This window comes from Cicer arietinum, chromosome 5 (assembly GCF_000331145.2).
Source record: "Cicer arietinum cultivar CDC Frontier isolate Library 1 chromosome 5, Cicar.CDCFrontier_v2.0, whole genome shotgun sequence".
Lineage (NCBI taxonomy): Eukaryota > Viridiplantae > Streptophyta > Magnoliopsida > Fabales > Fabaceae > Cicer > Cicer arietinum.
In genome coordinates, this window is record NC_021164.2 from 43,118,839 (window position 1) to 43,140,691 (window position 21,853).

The window sequence follows — 21,853 nt, forward strand, 5'->3', positions numbered from 1 at the left end:
TATTAATTATAACTTAACAAATATCTAAAAATATCTAGATATTTGTTAAATTCCCATTTCACCCGTAACACATTAAATTCTTCGTAAAAGATTCACCGCAGTTAATTTAATTTATTTATCGACGAGTAATTTTAATCGGCATCAAAATATCTTTTTGATCATATAAACTCCAAAATATTAATAACTTTGGCTAAAAAGCCTCCGAGCCAATATCCAAAATACACAAAAATACATAAAGTATACTTTAAAATTATGGGTCTTACAGAGATCAAAGTGCACATAAATATCTTGGTATTGACGTTTCTCGCTCAAATAAGAAATTTTTTTCTCAAAGAAAATACATCCTAGATCTCTTGGAGGAAACTGGGTTGAGTAGGTGTAGACTAGCAGATACTCCTATGGAATTAAATTCTAAACTTTGGGAGAAAGACAATGTTCCTGTTGATATTGGAAGATACTAGAGGTTGGTTGGCAAACTTATTTCTCTAGCCCACATTAGACCTGCCATCGCTTTTTCTATGAATGTTGTAAGACAATTCATGCATTCCCCTATGAAGAACACTTGGAGGCAGTTTATCGGATCTTAAGGTACTTAATGTCCAATCATTGAAAGGGTTTGTACTTCAAGAAAACTAATGACAGATAAGCCTCTATATTTGCAAATGTTGATTAAGCATGATCAGTTACTAATAGAAAATCCATTATTGGATATTGAGCATATGTTTGGGGAAATTAAGTCACATGGAGAAGTAAGAAACAAGGGGTTGTTGCTAAAAGCAGTGCATAAGCCGAATATAGAGCAATGACTTAAGGAATCTTTGAACTTTTGAGGAATTGTAAACTTTTGGATAAACTGAAAATGAAAACTGACTCACCGTTAAAATTGTTATGTGATAGCAAAACAACAATAAGCAGAGCTCACAACCTTGTACAACATGATAGAACCAAGCACATTTAGATTGATCGCCATTTCATAAAAGAAATAATTGATACCAAAATTATATGTCTACCATTTGTGACTTCTAATAAGCAAACTATTGATATCTTCATGAAGTTTGACAAGACCTAATTTTGAGCGACTTATAGCCAAGTTGGGCATGACAAATAGCTATACACCAACTTGAGGGGGGTTAAAGAATCAATGGAAATCAAATTTGATTTGATTTTATTTTATATTATTCTATTTATCATTATTATTGATGTAATTTCTTTTCTTATATAAACAGCTTAGGGCTGTAGTAATAAAATATGAAAGTATTTTTCCTTTTACTTTCTTCACTCAACATTTCCATTCATATTCTGTTATCTTCATTGAACAAAAATGAAGCACTTGGACTTGAGATGTTGCACTCCTTCCACAGTCTCAAGCGGCTTATTCATCAACTATAACATCCTTACTAATGATCACTTTGTTAATTATAGGGCTATACAATTTATAAGCTCCAGTAGGACAATATCCTACTAACACCATGGCCTCACTCTTATCATCTAGTTTCTTTCTTTTCTCATCTAGAATGTGTTTATAACACTAGGATCCAAAAATTCCTTAAGTGTTTGATACTAGGCTTGCAACCTGACCAAGCTTCTTCAGGGGTGCCTAATTGAAATCACTTTGTGAGACACATATTCAATAATAATGTGGAGTTCCCTTTCCCTTAAGCATGCATCTGGCCATATTTAGTAGTGTCTAGTTTATTTTGAGGACTGAAGTTAGTTACAAGCTCATTGAGTGAGACTCATTGTACGAAAGGTGTATTCAACTTGTGTATTCATTAAGTGATAAGCTTAATATTCTTCTCCATTTTATACAAGTAATTGTGTGTGTGTGTGTGTGTGAGTTCTAATTGAGTGACTAAGCCATAAGCTTGTGTATCAGTTTTGTGTGATAAGCTTTATAAACTTTGTGTGATAAGCTTTATAAACTTGTGAGTGTTGAGTAGGTCTCAACAACTTCAATTAAAGGATTGACTAGAATCAAACTTATTTTTTAGAGAGTGTTTGAATGTTATTCTTAGCAGAGGATTGACTATCTTTAGAGCATCAAATAAGAGGATCAACAGAAGAATCTTTTGTTGTGCTTATCAAAAGCAGACAAACTAGAGCGAGCGTTGAGGCACATTGATCAGAGTCATAAAAAGACGTGTTGATCATAGTCTTGAGTAGACATGATGCACATCGAAAAAAAATATTTTACTCAATTAAATATTTTCAGAGCTTGAATTAGAGTTTTCATAATTAGATAAATACATAAAAGCACAAATTGTTCTCACATATATTTTTGTTATCAAGAAAACAAAATTAAGGCACATTAATCTTCAAACCATCTTGGTTTTAACAATACGTCAAACGGCCAATAAATTGGGATTATATTGAATCAAGCCTAATTAGTGAGATAAGTTTTGGAGCTTAATTATTTTGATTATGTTATTCCACGTGTTTTCAAACTATGATCTTTCTATGCTTACACATTTTTAGTTTTTGAAAATATGTTATTTAATCAAATCTTTATTTTTGAATCTAATTTGAGCAGTTCTCCTACATTAATTATGTTCGTATTTTATTTAGATTGAGTTTGTAAATTCTTCTGATTAATATTATTTGTATTTTATTAAGACTAAGTTTGTAAATTCTTCAAATTGATATTGTTTAAGATTGAGTTTGTAAATTCTTCATATTGATAAATCTTGATCAAATCTTCTTGTAAATAATTCATATCTTCTTCTGATAAATATTAATCAAATCTTCTTGTAAATGATTTATATCTTCTTGTAGATAAATCTTGATCAAATTTTCTACAAATGTTGACCATATCTTCTTTTCAACTTGGTCAAAGATTTTCTTCAATTATAAATCTCAATCAAATCTTATTATAGATTATCTTCAAAAACATGAATCTTCTTTCATACTCCGTGAAGTCAAATATATTGTTATCATAAAATACTATTATTAACATCAAAACTCTAAGTATAAAATCATCTTAATTCCAATAGTGAAGATATAGATGTAGGTGAAGTGTTACTTCACATGTTCCCAATTCTCTCTAGATCTTAGACCTTCCATAATTGACAAATGGTCAAGTAAGATTCTTGCAGGTTGAATATCCTCTGGTTACTGTTTTGTTGTGCCAATGTGTCAAGTTTCCCCATTTTGTTGTTTATAAACTAAAATTCCCAGGTCATGTACTTTAGATTGTTTTCTTTATACTTTACCTTAGTATGATTATTGTAATGGACCTAAAATTAAAAAATGAGAGGACAAAATTTGGATCATACAATTATATATGGATGATCATGATAGAAAATTACTTAAGTGTATATGATCACTTAAAAAAATCACACGACTTTTTGTTCTAACCTTAGATATTTGTGATATGATCAATGCATGACTAAGATTTATTCTAGTGATTTTATAAAGATATACAAGAACGACTCATGTGAGAATACTTAGTTATTGTGAGAAATAAGAACAATTGATTATAAAGAGAAACAAGAATGACTCAGGTGAGAATACTTAGTTATTGTGAGAAACAAGAACAATTATATTAATGGATTAATTTTTTATTATAAAGAATTTTGTGTTCTTGCCTCCCCCAAATATTTCCCTACTTTCATCTTTTCCAACCTTCATCCGCTTAGGTCCTTTAAGTTTTCTTCCCAATTTGATCTTTTAACTGACACTATGTTTGCAACGTTAGCTTTTATGCTATTGTCCTTTTTGCAGAAATACCATTTCTTAGTAGTTTCGTTAAAAAAACACCATGTGACCATTACAATATTGATATGTGCATAATGGTACCGACGTGAGAAATTATAAAAGTAAACCATTATCATATTGATCTTTTAAGTTTTGGAAAAATGGTTCTTTAAGTGTAAATCAGTTTTCGCTCAAGTCTAATCTTCATTTTCTTCCTCTATATCACCTTCCTCTTCCACTCCATATTTAAAGAGCCTAAAACCAAAAATTTAGAATTCCAATAGAAAAACCCAAAACGTCGACCACATGAATCAGAGAAAAATAAAAATAAGAAATCCACAATTTTAGTAAGAATTAAAAATGAGTTGTCGTAAATAAAGATAAATCTATCATAAAACTAGTGTAAATATATGGGTGTTCAAACAATTTTTAATATTCTTCAAGATATTATTTTTTGTACAAATTAGAAGTATAATTTGTTCCTCTATGTCACCTTCCTCTTCCACTCCATATTTAAAGAGCCTAAAACCCAAAATTTAGAATTCGAATAGAAAAACCCAAAACGTCGACCACATGAATTAGAGAAAAATCAAAATAAGAAATCCACAATTTTAGTAAGAATTAAAAATGAGTTGTCGTAAATAAAGATAAATCCATCATAAAACTAGTGTAAATATATGGGTGTTCAAATTTATTTTAATATTCTTCAAGATATTATTTTTTGTATAAATTAGATGTATAATTTGTTCCTCTATGTCACCTTCCTCTTCCACTCCATATTTAAAGAGCCTAAAACCCAAAATTTAGAATTACAATAGAAAACCCCAAAACGTCGACCACATGAATCAGAGAAAAATCAAAATAAGAAATCCACAATTTTAGTAAGAATTAAAAATGAGTTGTCGTATATAAAGATAAATCCATCATAAAACTAGTGTAAGTATATGGGTGTTCAAACCATTTTTAATATTCTTCAAGATATTATTTTTTGTACAAATTAGATGTATAATTTGTTCCTCTATGTCACCTTCCTCTTCCACTCCATATTTAAAGAGCCTAAAACCCAAAATTTTGAATTCCAATAGAAAACCCCAAAACGTTGACCACATGAATAAGAGAAAAATCAAAATAAGAAATACACAATTTTAGTAAGAATTAAAAATGAGTTGTCGTAAATAAAGATAAATCCATCATAAAACTAGTGTAGATATATGGGTGTTCAAACCATTTTTAATATTCTTCAAGATATTATTTTTGTACAAATTAGATGTACAATTTGTTCCTCTATGTCACCTTCCTCTTCCACTCCATATTTAAAGAGCCTAAAACCCAAAATTTAGAATTCCAATAGAAAAACTCAAAACGTCGACCACATGAATCAGAGAAAAATCAAAATAAGAAATCCACAATTTTAGTAAGAATTAAAAATGAGTTATCGTAAATAAAGATAAATCCATCATAAAACTAGTGTAGATATATGGGTGTTCAAACCATTTTTAATATTCTTCAAGATATTATTTTTTGTACAAATTAGATGTATAATTTGTTTTTGTTTTTATGGTTTTCAAGAATGATTTTTTCTGCTTGTAAATGTCATTGAGATTTCAAGAAGGTTTTTTTTATGGATTGCACAGATTTGTTGTTGATTTTATTTTTGTGAGTTTCAAAATGAATTTCTTCATCCATCTTCATCAATCTCCAATCACAATTGAAAGGGTTTAGGGTTCGAAGTTATATTTTCTTCCTTCTTCCAACAACACAAATTAAAATCTTGATCTTCCTTTTCATCATCAACATTCATCATCTTCATCATAAACTTAAAAAAAAAAATCCCGATTCAAAAACAAAGCAAATCTAAAGCTAAAAACTAAAATATCCATATATATAAATATGAATCTCTTCATAGAAAAATAGGTTTACAGTGGAAAATGATGAAGAGAAAGAATGACTAACAATTCAAATTAAATATAACTTAAAAGATCAATTCAAGAAAAAAAATAAATAAATAAAGGACCAACAAAGGAAATGAGTCAATCTTGAAGAACCAAAATGAGTTTCCTTTTTCTTGGTAAGAAGAATTCTAAGAACAATTTTTCAAAAATAATTAATTTTTTTAACCACATCAACACTCTTATGTATGTGTGAATATTGTAACGGTCACATGACATTTTTTAACAGAATTAAAAAAAAAAGTCATTTTTATAAATTGATAATAACCTAAAGGTTAAGGTTGCAAACGAAGTATAATTAAAAGATTAAATTGAGAAGAAACAAAACTTAAATAACCTAAACTTGAACTATATTAAAATTAAAGAACTGAAAATATATTTTCATATTAAAAATTCATATTAATCCTAAAATATTAAATAAAACTCGTAGTGAGAACTTAAATGAACATTACTCTTAAAAAATGAAAAAACTATTTATTGGCATCCTCAAAAGTTTATTAATAAGGATTTGTATTATTGTTAGTTGAGGAAAGGAAGGTGTATATAGCAGATATGGAATTTGGGGTCAGAAGAAAATGAAAGGAGAAAAAAATACAAACAACCACAATAACATGGTCGCAATTTCACTATACAGAGGAAATCTTCACAGAACACCAGACGTTCCTCGTCGATGGCTTATGCCAAATCCAAAAATCTCTCTTAAAGATTTCAAATCCCTTTTAGCTCGTCGTTCCAAAGCACTCTCTCGTTCAAACCCCAAACCCAACCCCAACCCTAACCCTAACCCTAACCCTAATGGCTCTCAATCACAACTACCTACCAATCATGGTGAGGGCCCATCCACCACAAACCAAAAAGAAACGGAATTCGTTGCTTTGAAGAAACCTCTTGATGGATCTGATTCGTTAACTGATTATAAGAATGATGATTTGGAGAAAGCATCTGAAGGTGGTGCTGCAACTTCCATGGAAAAACAGATTGATCCTGTAAGCTTTCGATTTTCAGACATATCAAATTATTATATTATATTATAGTTTTTTTCTTCTTTTATTTGTTTACTTACTCTGTTTCTTTGGATTATGGCTTTTGTTTGGTAGCGTGTAATCTATAATTTTATACTTGAATAGGAATAATCTTACATTTTTGCTAGATACACCCCTTTTTTTTCATTTACACCTAAATAGACAGTAAGTGAACTGAATGAATTCACATTCAGGTTCATGTATGTGGTAAATTAAGTGTACCTAGGTTATTTGAATTCAGTTCATGTAACCTATATGGGTGTAATTGGAAAAAAATGGGTGAAACTAGCAGATAGTTTTATTGATGAAATACTCAAGGAACAAAGAGTTCTAAGTGAGACAGATTACTAAAGAAGAAAAAATAGCAATTATATTTGACAGTTACTGGCAGTTCCGGCCTTTGAAAGTAATTAGGGAGTCTATCCTCTCTCCCAAACTCCCTAATTACCAAATAAACTGTGTGATGCATCTAACTACGGATCCTCTGACTTTGAAGCAGGAAAGGTAGCCTTTTAATCAATATAGTGCATCTGATCAATCTTGTGTATATTTATTTCTTGACAATAACTTCAACACAGATAGCTGCGTCTCCTTTTCCTGCCAAGTTTCTGTTGCTGACCAGCCACATCGCCGTCGATTTGCGCTCCTTCGTCGACCTGCATACCACCATTGATGCCCTTGTACCACTGCCACTTCGACCTCGTATTGCCGCTGCTTCACTGATTTATAGAGTCAGCTGCTCTGAAATAACTTAAATAAAAAAGGGATAAATGCATTTAAACAAGATTACCAACTTGATTAAAGGGATAAATATTTTATCACAGTGATAAGTTTTCCACCAGATACTCAGTTCCATTCTAATGATGCTTGTTCTAAGTTAAAAGATTTGTATTAAATTTCAATGGTTTGAGTAAACATCATGGCAGTGGTTGGAGCGGTGGGCAGCGGCTAGTTGAAGGCGGTAGTGTGCGAACAACGGTGTCGCAACTGAGAGACGACAGAGGTACTGTGCTGTGTGGTGCTTTCTTCTCTGTTTTTAACCTTTGGTTAGTTTTTCAGTTAAGGGGCCATGTGGGAATGATAAAAAGGAACACCAAAATAAAGCTATTTCCATTATATATTGTTATAGATTACAGAAGATATAGTTACAATACAATACTATGCACACAATCAAACTAGGCTGGCCCATCATTATTGTCCCTGCGCCTCACTTCAGTTTGGCCATCTGTTTGAGGATGCTAAGCTGAACTTAATTTCAATTTTGTTCTCGATAACCCGAACAATGCAGTCCAAAAATGACTGACTAAAATCTTGTATCTATCAGAGACTACTGTAGATGGAACACCATGTAGTCTAATAATTTCTTTGAGGAAGATTTCTGCCATATTCTTGGCAGTTAATGGGTGACCAAGTGGAATAAAATGTGCATACTTAGTGAACTTGTCAAGTAGTATTAATTAGGAGTTGTTTAGAAAAAAATAATAAATGTATCTATTGAGATATACACATTGATTTGGTTATTTACTATTAAGATATGTTATTCCTTGTATATGATTCTGATTTTGTTTAGCCCAGATTTAGCCCTATGATTAAGGGATTCTCTTCAGTTTTGACTAAAAATAATATCAAGCTGAGAGCTCATCTCTCAAGTCATTCGGTACCAAAACTCAATTCTCAAGTGCATCTATTAATTTAAAAGTTAAAATGAGACTTCTTTCAGTGTTGTTGAATATTGGCCATGGTGGATGTCGGTGGCGAGATTTCAACTGACCGCCATACTAAGGCTGTGGTGTGGCAATTTTCATATGGTGGGGCCATGGTGGCCGCCACAAAGGAATTGGACATGGCTGTGTGGTGGCAATAGCGGAAAAGGCTGAAATTTCATAGAAAAAACAAAAAATTGCTGGTTAGGTCTTTTGACCCGATCCGAGTCCAGGCCCAAAATTGGTTAAAAGTTAAACCCTAAAAATACGATTTCTTTTATGCCTCTTCTTCTCTCTGTAGTACACTTTCTCTAATATAATAATCTCTACCCCTTTGTTCTTTCCTTCTCTGCTGCATGCGACGACCACCACCCAGCTCTCTGCGACCACTCTCTGTTGCCTTCGACCAGCTCTCCCTTCTCTCTTGTCTGTTTTATTTCTTTCTTTCTTTCTTTGTTTTCTCTTTTCTCTTTCCTGCTCTACTGTTTTATATAGTTCATTCTCTCTTGTCTTATTTCTTTCTTCATTTTCTCTTCTATTTGTTATTTTATAGTACCATTTTCTGCTATATTTATGCATATTCTGTTTTCATCTATTTTCTACATTTGTTTAATTTTTGTTTTTAAATTTCCTTTTTCTGTTTTAATTCCTTCTCTATTTATATTTTTAAGCCTATGCTATTTTTTAAATTCATTTTTTCTGTTTATGCTCTGTTTTGATCATCTTTTTCTGTTTTTAAAAGTATTCTAATTCTGTTTTTTAAATTATATTTTTCTGATTAAGACTAATGATCTTTTTCTATTAATTAAGTATATGGTTCTTGACAATGACATATATTGATAATCTTTTGAAATTTTATTTATTTCTTCTGTTTTTTGGTGTGTATACATATACAAATATTAATATTTTTAATTGCTCGCTATGCATCCCCCATATGCTGTTATGCCATCCGCCATTGACAACACTAGGACCAATTTTTTCCCAAAAAGAGGCTTATATATAGGTATAGAGATAGAGATAGTATTCTTTATGGCATTTTGGTGCTTCTTCTTCCTCCACAAACCAGTGTTGGTTTGGAACCTTAATCTCAGAAGTCAGAACTCAAGAGTAGTTTGTACTGCCAAAAGAACAATGCAGTTCTTCAGTGGTTCGCAAAAATCAACATAAATGTGGACAATTCTAGTGTTTAAGTAATACTATATGTTTATATTATGAGGAAATCTTTTGCAAGCTAGTTAATCCTAGCGTTTCCCGGCGAGATCCCGCTATCCTGGCGTAGTTAATCCCAGCGTTTCCCAGCGAGATCCCGCTATTATTTCTTCCTTCTCTGTTTTGTTGTTTCTACTTTCACCTAGGATGAAGAGGAAGAAGAATATGCTAATGAAGATGATATTTATCTTTGATTCCTATGCTAGAACATGCATTTGAGTTTTAATATTTAGTTATTTTATTACTGTTTTAAAGACTTCAATATGTATCATCTTTATTTCCTTGACTTTTGTTAGTATTTCAATGTATGTTTTGACTAAGAGTGAGACTTGTGGAATTTTTATTACTAATTATGAATGTTTCAGAGTGAGTCATATATTAATGTTGCATTAAATATAAGTTTATATAGTATTATTCATGTAATTTGTCCCCAAAAAAACAGTTATCCCGCCTATCCTGGAATGCACTATCCCACTTTTGGGGTTGGCCGCGATGCATCGCTATATGGGACTAACTACCTAGATCTTTGGTTAATGAAAGCAATAATCAAGATTTTTTCTATTAGTTGATAAAGTGAGGTTGGCTAGATGGAGCAATAGATGCCATAAACTCTGATCGTGTATTTAGTTCAAAGATAGATAATTTATCTCTAAATCATCCTTTAATGATTTGTCAAATCTACTTGGCATGGATTAGTTTAGGGTTTAGACACAACTTTGTTTAATGAAAAGCCAAATAAATTATCATGTGTAATTGAGCAACAGATTATAGTTTTCAAGCAAATGCTAACTAGTGCCTTAAGACTGTTGGTTAAGGAATAAAAAATAGTATGATTTTATTGGGAAGTGTAAAATTTTGAAATCTCTAATGTATTGAATGATATGATTTTCAATAAAAATCTCCTGTGTCTTAATTTATTAGACATTGCCACTAGTTAGCAATACCTTAGTTTCAATGCAAAATCAATTTTGCTATGAAATTGCCAAATATGTTGGCACAAATTCCAAATCCATATTTTAGATACTTGAAATGCATATACAACCCTGCTATCAGTTTAAATGGTTCTTGCATTTTGTGCTTCCACATTGATAGCAGCATTGTCTTTGTGCTAGATTGTTGGAAATGAAGATCTGGTTGATGATAAAGAGAAAAGGAAAAAGGAAGTTGAGAGCAAGTTAGAAGTTTTGAATGCCAAGAAACATAATCTGGTGTTAGTCTTAAAGCAGGTAAAAAGATGGTTTCGTTTGACGCATCTTTATGTGTGTCCTTGCATTGTATGAATGATAGGTTCACTGCATTAATTGGCAGATTCTAAATGCAGAAGAGGAATTGAAGAGACGCAACAGCGTGCAACAGCAAGGGGTTGCAATGCGTGGTCCTTCTGTTCCACTTAAAGCTGATGGGACCAATGATACCAGTTCAGTCACCAGGTATATGGCTCCAAGGTTGGGCTCTGAGGGAAATCTTGTTGGTGATGTGGATGGTGGTGAAGCTGATGATTTTACTAATCATAATATGCAGCATTCTCGCCTTGTACTTCGGACAAGTAGCATGTCTCCTTCTTCAGAGTCCCCTCTTAGGAGGACCCCTAGTATTCAACAGAACATGGTAAATACACGTGGTTTATCACGATTTATCATGTCACAAGTGCGTTTCTGTAGGTCTAACTGTTTCGATTCTTTTTATTGAGAATTGATACGTAATTGGTATTTTTGGCATGAATCTAAGAATAATATTGAAATAAACTCTCGTAGAGTCCTAGTGTATTAAATAGTAAACCAAAATATGTTCAATTTGTATTATTGGATTTTTACAACGGCTAAGTTTAATTTGAGGTCATGTTTCATGTACTCTATTGTCAGGATACATGATTTGACATCAATCTGGGAAGAGGAGTATTCCAAATTAAACGCATAAAAAATAATCGGTTTGTGTACATGCTATATAATTAATGCTAAGTTATTATTTTGTTCATGAAGGCTTCACACCCTGCTCGGGCAAGTTTCACGGCTGCTGGTAGTCCATCACGCTTTGCTCATGCAGGACAGCAAGGGAATCCAGCTAACCTACCTTCTGTGTCTGTGTCAGGAGCTAGTTACATTGCATCATCCCCTTCCCCAGTAGCATCTGGTGGCACTTCTGTTTTTAGAGATGCTCGGCACCAAAGTCCATGGAAGTAGAGAAGTCTTTTCTTCCTTTAAACAATGTCAATGTGTTTTGGATGTCAATTTCTGAACTCTAGTTGCTGTATATAATATTTTCAGAACGAGCCATGCTACCTCTGTCTCTATGTACTGAAAATTCTGTGTATGTTTTTTGTTTTCTGTCCCCCTGGTAGGGAGGGGGAGGGACTTGGAGGAGATCTAGCATGATACCATATTGCCAAATTATTCTTTAGCTAGTTTTGTTGAGCTTGATTTCCAGTTATTATTTATATTATATATATATACTAAGAGCTATTATATACCTTAAGATATTGCAGCATAAATGATTTTGACTGTATATCAGCAGGTAGAAACTGTAAATGGAAGTTCGAACACTAGTTAAAGAATTAAGTATCCACATTTGTACACCTATTTTGGTTGTTGAAATTAAAATATTAGTAAGTAAATAAATAGAAAGTCTGGAAGTATTTCTATCATTATATGTATTTATCACTTATAATCTATATAAAGAACTTCTCTTGTGTAGTTGGAATACACGGGTTATTCAACATATCTCAATTTTTTCTTCTTATTCATCATGGTATTCATAGTCTATTGAGAGATAACTCTAATCTTTAACTATTCGGTGGACTCACCATCATTGGTTTTTTTTTTTTTGGCAAGCCGTGTTCTCAAATCCGGTTTCCCCCCTCCTACCGCTCTCTCCAACAACCTTTTTTAGCGAATGATCACTCTAGTAGTGTTGTATACCCCAGATCGGTCCAACCCTTAAGGCGCGTTGTCAATAAACCTCCCATGTGCCCACACGTGCCACTGCTCTCCACACACCACCTTCTTCCATTGCGCGTGACGGTGCGTTTGATAGCTGTTCACCACACGATTTCTTGCGTTGCACTTGCCTCAACCTACTGATTCCATATCTGCTTTGAGCTTTTAGTTTAAAGTCATATATATACGCGTTCTAGTTCAAACAACTCTTGTTTCCCCGATTTAGATTTGTTTTCTAGCACTCTTTACTGATCATCGCGTCTCTGTCTGAAACCAAAGAGCATCTTTACAAACTATCACATTTCCTCTCTATGTCGAAAAATTGAATGGATGAAATTATGATAGTTGGGTCGCCGACTTCAAACTATAGATAATTGGTCAAGCTTACAAGGACCATCTCACTAAAAATCTTGAAAAAGTGGTTGCAGTTGAAACATCAAAATGGAAGCAGATAGATGCTCAATTGTGCAATGTCTTTAAGTCTACACTCCATCTAGACTTTAAACCGTTTTTCTGTCCACATTTCACCTGTGAATCGGTTTGAAGTCAGACAAAGACACTCTACACTAATGACATTCAACATCTTTATGGAGTTTGTTACCGCTTGTTGAATATCATTACTCTAAAGATGGTAAATGGTTTTATTTCTTCATATCTTGGCACCGCTTCATGATTTTAATGAGCTTATACCTTCTGCTGCAAGTAATCCAGTTGAACAAAAGGAGTTGGATCAACGCAACACCTTCTTCATGCTTCTTGCACTCTATGGCCTACCTCAGGAGTACTCTGCAACTCGTGATCAAATTTTGGAGTCTGTTACTATTCTGGATATGTCTACTACCTCAGCAATCCTCCTTCGGGTACTAGCAAAACATCCAGTTCTGCCCTCTATTGCTTCGGCTTTGAGTGATACTGTTGCCCTTGCATATCTATGACATAATTAGAGTCGCTCTCATGGAGGACCATCCAACTCTAAGCCTCGTCCCAAATTGAGCATTGTAATCGGCTTGGACACACTATTGATTGCTGTTGGAAGTTGCATGGTAAGCCTTCGCCTTTAATAAATGCGACTCAGCTTGATTCTTCTACTACTATTAAGACTACACCATCTCCACAGGGATCCCTGAAAAATTATGAAGATTTCCTCCAGTGGGTCAGAGTCATCCAAACTCTAGTTCTACTACTTCAGTTGCACACACTAGTAATTCATTTGTTTACCACTCCCACTCATCTTCTCTCGGCCCTTGGGTTCTTGATTCTAGTTCGTCTGATCATGTCACTGATAATAAAGGTCTTTTTTCTTCCCTTTTTACATATATTTTTTTTTACCTACTATAACTTCTACTAATGGCTTTCAAACCTGGTCTCTAGGGGTTGGCATGTCAAAATCCTCCCTTCTATTTCAGTTGCATATGTTCTCTATGTACTTCGATGTCCTTTTAATTTACTTTCAGTTAGTTGATTGACTTGGTCCCATGAATGTATCATTACTTTCACTAATGATAATGCTACCTTGCAAGACCGGAGTTTGGAACGAACGATTGGCTTCAGATGTGAGTCTCAAGTCCTCTATTACCTTTCTCTATCATCCAAGACGTGCTCTGCCACATATTTCCCTTATACTATCCATGCTCAGCTAGAACACCCAAGTCTTACCAAACTTAAAAAATCGGTGTCTAGTTTGTCTAAGTTGTCCATTTTACATTGTGAGTCGTGCCAGTAAGGGTAACACATTCGTAATCATTTTCCTGATCGAGTCAATGAAAGGGTTTCGTCCCCCCTTGCTTTTGTTCACTCTGACGTTTGGGGTTCTTCTTGTATTGTGGCTACTTTAGAGTCTAAGTATTTTGTTACTTTTATTGATGATTACTCGTTCTACGTGGTTATTTTTAATGAAAAATAGATTTTCTATTTTTGAGCAATTATATCATGAAATTAAAACTCAATTTGGTGTTTTTATTCATACTTTAAGAAGTGATAATACTCGGGAATATTTGCCCCATCAATTTCAAAATTTTATGGTTTCCAATGATATTCTTCATCAAACGTCATGTTCTCATACACCCCAACACAATGGGGTAGCTGAATGCAAAAATCGATATCTCATTGAAACCACCCCAACCTTACTTCTCCATGGTAATGTTCCATTTTATTTTTGGGGGATGCAATCTTAGCGGCATGCTACCTTATCAATCATATGTCGTCTTTTATCCTTGATGGAAATATCCCTTATTCGATCCTCTTTTCCCATACCCCTCATCACCCACCACCTTCTCGTGTCTTTGGGTCTACGTGTTTTGTTCGCAATTTATCTCATGGTCTGGCCAAACTATCAACTTGATCACTCAAGTGTGTCTCTTTCTCAGGTATCATCGGTCCCAAAAGGGCTATTGTTGCAATTCTCCTAAACTACACTGATATGTTACATCAATTGATGTTACCTTTTTCATGTTTGTGCCATATTTTGAACTAACCCATATAGCTATTGAGCCCCATCAGGACATTAATCCAGAACTCCTCAGGTAGTTATCCTATTCTGCCCACTTTTATTCCTATCGAACCTTTCAAGTTTGCCCTCAATCTCCAAGACCACTATAGACATATCATCGTCATCGCCCACCCTCCGTTGTGCATGTTCATGTTTCCATTACAAACTCTCCTCTAACGCCACCTCCAGGTCCAACCCTGCCACTTGAGCATGACCTTCCCATTGCTCTTCGTAAGGATATTCGCACAACACGTAATCCATCTCCTCATTATATTGATTTTTGTTATCATCGTCTTTCTCCCTTACATTACACTTTCTTGTCTTATATTTCTTTTCCTAAATCACCAGATCAAGCATTATCCCACCCTGAGCGGAGAGATGCAATGCTTGATGAGATGTGTGCTCTACAAAGTAGTGGTACTTGGGAACTGGTCTTTTTACCTCACGGGAAGTCTTTATTAGGTTTTCGTTGACTTTATATGGTGAAGGTTGACTCTGATGGTAAGAATGATCAATTTAAGGTTCGATTGCAGCGACGCTGTCTCACCTGTTGTCAAAATGGCATCTGTCATATTGTTTTTCTCCATTGCAGCAATTCGACATTGGTTTTTCCACCAACTTGACATTAAAAATGCCTTTTTGCTCGATATCTTGAAGAGTAAGTTTATATGGAGCAACCACCGCGGTTTGTTGCTCAAGGGAGTCTTCCACCATGGTTTGTCGACTACAAATGTCCATTTATGGTCTGAAACAGTCTCATAGAGCTTAGTTTGGTAGATTCAGCTCGATAGTACAAGAGTTTGGTATGATTCGTACTGAAGTCGATCACTCTGTATTTTATCGTCACTCAGTTCAAGGGTGCATCTATCTTATTGTTTATGTGGATGACATTGTCATAACTGATGATCAGCAAGGAATCCTCCAGTTGAAACAACATCTTTCAAATCAGTTTCAAACTAGAGACCACGGTAAACTCCGTTATTTTTTGGGTATTGAGGTAATCCAAGGATGGCCTTATAATTTCACAAAGAAAATATGTTATGGACATTCTTGAAGAAACATGTATATTAAATGCCAAACCAGTTGGTACTCATATGGATCCAAATGTCAAACTCCTACCTAATCAAGGGGAGCCTCTATTAGATTCAGGAAGATATAGGAGATTGTTTGGAAAATTAAATTAACTTACAGTCACCCGTTCTGTCATTTCCTTCGATGTTATGTGGTAAGCCATTTCTTAAATTCTCCTTGCCAATAACATATGAATGTTGTGATCTAGATTCTTAAATACATCAAAAGTGCACCTAGAAAATGTCTCATTTATGAAGATAGAGGTTATAATCAAATAACCGGTTACTTAGATGCCGATTGAGCAGGCTCACCTATTGATTGACGATCCACTTCTAGGTATTGTGTACTTGTAGGAGGAAATTTAATATCTTGGAAAAGCAAGAAACAAAATATTGTTGTAAGATCCAGCGCTGAGGCAGAATACAGGGTCATGCACTAGTAACATGTGATCTCATTTTGGTTGAAACAGTTACTAAAAGAACTTCAATTTGAAGAGGTCAACCCAGTGACACTAATATGTGATAATCAAGTTGTATTGCACATTGCCTCAAATTCTGTTTTTCATGAGAGGACTAAACATATTGAGATAGACTGTCATTTTGTTAGAGAAAAGATCGAATCGGGCAACATCATCACTAGCTTTGTTAATTCTAATTATTGGTTGACATATGTTTTTAAAAAGTCATTGTGAGGTCCTATAATTAGTTATATGTGTAACAAGATGTGTGCATTTGATTTATATACTCTAGCTTGAGGGGGAGTGTTGAAATTAACATATTAGTATGTAAATAAATAGAAAGTTCGTAAGTATTCTTGTCACTATGTGTATTTATCACTTAAAGTTTATATAAAGAACTTTCGCTACGTAGTTAAAACACGGATTATTCGACATGTATCTCAATATTTTCTTCTCATTCGACATAGACATGTATCTCAATATTTTATTCGACATGTATCTCGTATTAAGATTGTTACTTTTATTTATTTTTGGTCCATAGACAGTCCTTTTCTGCTTGCATCACACGAGTTACAGTTACATACTGGATCTGGATCTGTTAAGCTCGTTTTGAATGTCGTCAAATAAGCGGTAAATTGTTACTTCAATTTTTGGGTGTTTTGCATAGTGGATGGATGCAGGTTGTACAATCGAATCATAAGTGAAAATTTATAGTACAAAATAAAATTGTCTTAAAGAATACAAGTTAAAAATTTTCCAATGTTTCCCACACAAACTTTTTGGCATTATGAACCTAATAATTCAGACCCTCCTACACTTGAGATGTTAACTAAATGTGATGGCAGTCTTGGCAACTCTCAAGACAAACCTGTGACGTGCTCAACATATCATGAAACTGTTAGCAGATGGTAAAGGGAGATATGAGGAATTTAAGGATAAATATGATGTTGGTTAAACTCCAAAATATAAAATGTATCCGATTTTTCATGTGTCCATACTCAAGCAGTGCCATGATTCCACAAACTTTTGCTTCTTCAAACAGCCTTTGAAAAGGGACCAATGCTAACCCCTGATACTATTATACTATTATGCAAACTAGAACCTTACTACATAATAGCCAGCAAGTGCAACATGTTCTAATTCAGTGGGACGACCTCCCTGATGCTCTAGCCACTTGGATGAATTGGAATGACATCAAGTCTAACTATGTTGATGTCAAGTGTGAGTTAAAAGTCCTTTATTGGTTGAAAAATATGTGAATGTTGAATAATATATAATATTAAACTTTTGAGTAAAGATGTGGTGTTCTACCCACTTGCGTGGTTACTTAGTCTTATGTGATGATCTTACATGTTCTCCTCGTGATCCAACATATATCCCAAGTGCATAAACTTGTCAAATTTAAGAAAACTCTATTTGGTACTCTCTAGTAGAGCAATGGCTTAATTAAAGTGCTTGTGCCTGAACTTGGCCTTCTTGGTTTCCCTTAGTTTTGTTTCTTTTTTCCTTGAAATGGATTTGACCTATACTAGTGTACTAAATGGATTTCGAAGGAAATTTTGTTTTCCATTGGTTTTTCCTCCAATGGAGGTAATCTTATTCAAACCCAGGTTCTCCATATTGTAGGAGTCTAACCTCTTCCGTTAGACCCAACTTCCATTGGTGCAAAGGAACCTTTATTTCATTTTTTTTATTTACTGTTTTAAGATCCTAACTCTTATAACATAGTTAGTTATGTATCCATTCCTTCTATTTCTTTTATGGTTAATGTTTCGAGTTTTGTTGATTGCATACCTACTTTACTTTGAATAGTATTTTCTTATTGGTTACCATTTTAAAAATAATAAACTATATTAAATCTAATGTGTGCAATAATTATTTTGAATTTAGGACTATTCATGGTTTGGTTCAGTCAAAAATCAATCCGACACTACAAGAAAAACTGTTATTACCTACGGCAAATTTTATCTTTATCCACGGACTGTCCATAGGTAACGTAAAATTACCCACGGATTACCCACGGACACGAGTTCCTAGGTAAATCGCTCGTAGGAAAATATTTACCGACGGACACGCGGTGGGACACACTTACTTAGGGATTGTCCGTGGGTAATATGATCCACTGAGTCTCCGTGGGTAACGTTACTCATAGATTTTCCGTAGATAAAATAGTAGATAGTCATCGACGGAAAAGTCGTAAGTTACATTACCCACGGATCATCCGTGACAAAGTCTACTATTTTATATTTGATATTGATAATTTTATCCATGAATTGTCCGTGTGTAATGAAAAAATGATTTTAATTCTATTTTTGTTTTTTTACAGTTTCCTGTATTTTTTGATATATATTTAAAATTAATTGTAAGCATATTAAGCATAAGTTTCAAATAGTGAAATATTATGTAAATAGTGTTTTCAAATTACACCTCTTGACTGCCACAAGTTTCAAAATAAGGGCAACTTGCACTACCATAAGTTTCAAAATACACATTCTCACTACCATAACTTACACATTGTCACTACCATAAGTTTCAAAATACACATAACCATAAGTTTCAAAATACACATAACCAAAATACACATTGTCACTACCATAAGTTTCAAAGTACTACTATACGAAACTAACAATGAAATGAGTACTACTCATCGCCGTCATCATCGTTAGACTCATCCTCGTCATAATCTGGATGACGACGACGACAGGATGACTCAGCCTGTATGGAAGCAACACTTTTTGCCAATGTTGCTAGCTGTATCTGGAGCTCTTTAGTGCGTTGCTCATCCTCTTGTCGACGTTGCTCTGCTTTCCTTAGCTCCTCTCGCGCCTCTCGTGCCTCGTGTTCTGCCGCTTTTGCATACTTTTCTAATAGTAAATATTGAATGGGCAAAGCATGATTAATGTGTGTCAAAAAAGGGCTGCCAATCATACTTTTCTTTTTCCTTTTTTATAAAAGAGACAAACGGTAACAGTTAATTTTCTTTGTTAAGCTATTTTTGTTAAATGGAAAAGTGAATACTTGAGTTAGGGGTTAGGACAAATATTGCAAATGATGTGAGTTGTGGAAAAATCCATAACAAGAATAGTACATGACCTTTTGTTAACAAGAATAGTACATACTAAACCATGGCAATGGTTCGTAAAATCGAACCAAAACAAATTCATTTTCCTCATATTGAATCGTGACAGTGGTTCTAAAAACGAAATGGAGAAGTAGTGAGCGATGAAGAAGCAGAGATGAAGAGGGGGTAGAGCAGTTCATGAGATGCAAAATCCGCAATTCGATTCTCAATAGTGTAGTTCGATTATTTGAGATTAGGTTATAGTTAACGAACCATGTGTGCAACATTGGTTCGGTTCGTAAATTACTCGATTAGTTGAATTAGTTTTAATGTGATTTAGTTCAATTCATCAATATAGTTCAGTTGTGTATTTATTTTGAACAATCCTAATTGTGGTTATTGGAAGTAAACAATCAATTTAAGGTCTTGAGGTGTTGATCTATCATGTTAAGTGCCACGAAGGAAACCATGTGCAAGAAAGGCACAATTAGAATATATAGCTCACATAAAAGACATGACAAAAATCAATAGATTCATCTTGGGATCACAAATACCTTAATATTTTAACAAATACCACAATATTATTAAACATTCTTAGAAGAAAATTTTATCCTATACCACCACCACGGTTGTACTCCTACCCCTCAATTTTTAAAAAATGTCAACTTTATTCTTTTTCACTTTTACAAACTTAAATTTACTTTTCACTTTTCACCATTCAATGTTTTTAGATTTTACTACTCTAAGATTTTCGGTACTCAAAAGTTTATTGAAAAACTTAAATTATGTTCTTCGGTACACAAAATTACCATGAAACTTATATAATTTTTTTTTGAAATGTACTAGAAAGCTTTCTACAAGTTTCCAGTATAGAGGATGTAACAGAAAATATTAACATGTTTTCCGATAAACTCTTCTATACCAAAAAACTTGTTAAATAGTTTTTTGGTATGTACCATTTAAAAAAAAATTTATTTTAAATTATTTTTAATATATATGGATAAACCACAACAATTATGTATAAAAAATATTATTATAATTTTATTTATTTGATATTATTGTAATTTATATTATTTTAGATATTGTAATTGATATTTCATATTATGTGTAACACAAATTGGATTGAATGACTAATTTAAAATGAAACTATATTTGTAAGGATGTTGGCCAAACAAAACAACTTATGAGGATCAAAATAAAAAAAATGTTGTAATTGCAAGCATCAAAGACATATTTAAACCTTAAAATTAATATTGTAAAAAATCATTATTGTAATTTATTTTATTTTATTTTATTTCAGATATTTGATACAAGAGAAACTGTTGTGAATTGGGCTAGAGAGATTGATATTAAAAATAAAGTGAATGTTATTGTAACGCCCCGATTTTTAAAGCGAGGGTGTTATTTTTTTTTAAAAGAAATTAAAATAAAACAGAGAAATAAATGAGGTAATAACTTTGGATAAATAATCGAGTCATTATAATTTATAAAGCAGCGGAAAAATTTCTCAAAATATGAATCCAAAATATTTACACATCAAAAAGTGGTACATGTAACCCACCGAAAATAACATGCCAAGCTGACAATATTAGTAAATGTACAGTTTTCCAGTTTCAAAATAACTTAATCCAAAAAAAAAGACATAAGTTCCCTCTATGTCATTCTAATCTGATCATTCTTCAAAAAACTATAGCTATACACCCTGAGTAATCTCCATGCGCCCCGTGAGATCCTCCTAACATAGCTCAAGTCAAGCATTCCCATCTACATTCCCGTCCGTAGGGTACGAACCGGTAGGATCGTCATGGCACTCATCTGAGGGCAAAGCCCAGATTTCCACAATAGTTGTAAAGGGTCACCGACCGAAATTAACAGTTAACACATAACATTTAAGTTTTTAAATGCACAAAATAACCTTTTAACTAAGCACGCACCTTAAAAGGATTTCCATATGCTAAAAGTTCATGTAACACTTGCCAAATAAAAATGAAATCAAAATAAGGTTCTCAATTCAACAAGTAATACATAACAAATCAAAACATTGATAAGTCAATTGAGCAATCTGTTATCTAACTCAAAATAAGAATTTCTACTAAGCCAATCGATTTCCTGAAGGTTTTTAGTGAATTTTGAACTCTGGGCTCAATTCAATCGATTGGGAAATCGATTGAATGAATGTCTGAGCCCCGGTATTAATGCCAATCGATTTCCAAATCGATTTTGTCAGTTTTGCTGAGTTCCTGTCTTTCTGCCAATCGATTTCCAAA

General features: G+C 33.4%; 1 protein-coding gene and 1 long non-coding RNA gene across 3 annotated transcripts in view; one reads left to right on the forward strand and one right to left on the reverse strand.

Annotated features, from left to right (window-relative positions):
• The first annotated feature begins 6,089 nt into the window (after window positions 1-6,089).
• On the forward strand, window positions 6,090-11,993 carry LOC101493268 (uncharacterized). Of its 2 annotated transcripts, none has more exons than XM_004489913.4 (4): window positions 6,090-6,628; window positions 10,689-10,802; window positions 10,885-11,184; window positions 11,556-11,993. In XM_004489913.4, exons 1-4 carry the CDS (start codon window positions 6,218-6,220, stop codon window positions 11,754-11,756), a joined length of 1,026 nt encoding a protein of 341 aa, XP_004489970.1. In that variant the 5' UTR covers window positions 6,090-6,217; the 3' UTR covers window positions 11,757-11,993. The 2 variants fall into 2 exon arrangements, with proteins under 2 accessions (XP_004489970.1, XP_027187696.1); XM_027331895.2 differs by having other exon boundaries at window positions 6,096-6,628; window positions 11,439-11,577.
• A 9,055-nt stretch (window positions 11,994-21,048) lies between these two features.
• The window catches only part of LOC140920271 (uncharacterized), a 38,947-nt gene continuing 38,142 nt past the window's right edge, over window positions 21,049-21,853 (reverse strand). The window contains exon 2 of the long non-coding RNA XR_012163003.1: window positions 21,049-21,401. This is a non-coding gene — a long non-coding RNA (uncharacterized lncRNA). The remainder of the gene's footprint in view (window positions 21,402-21,853) is intronic.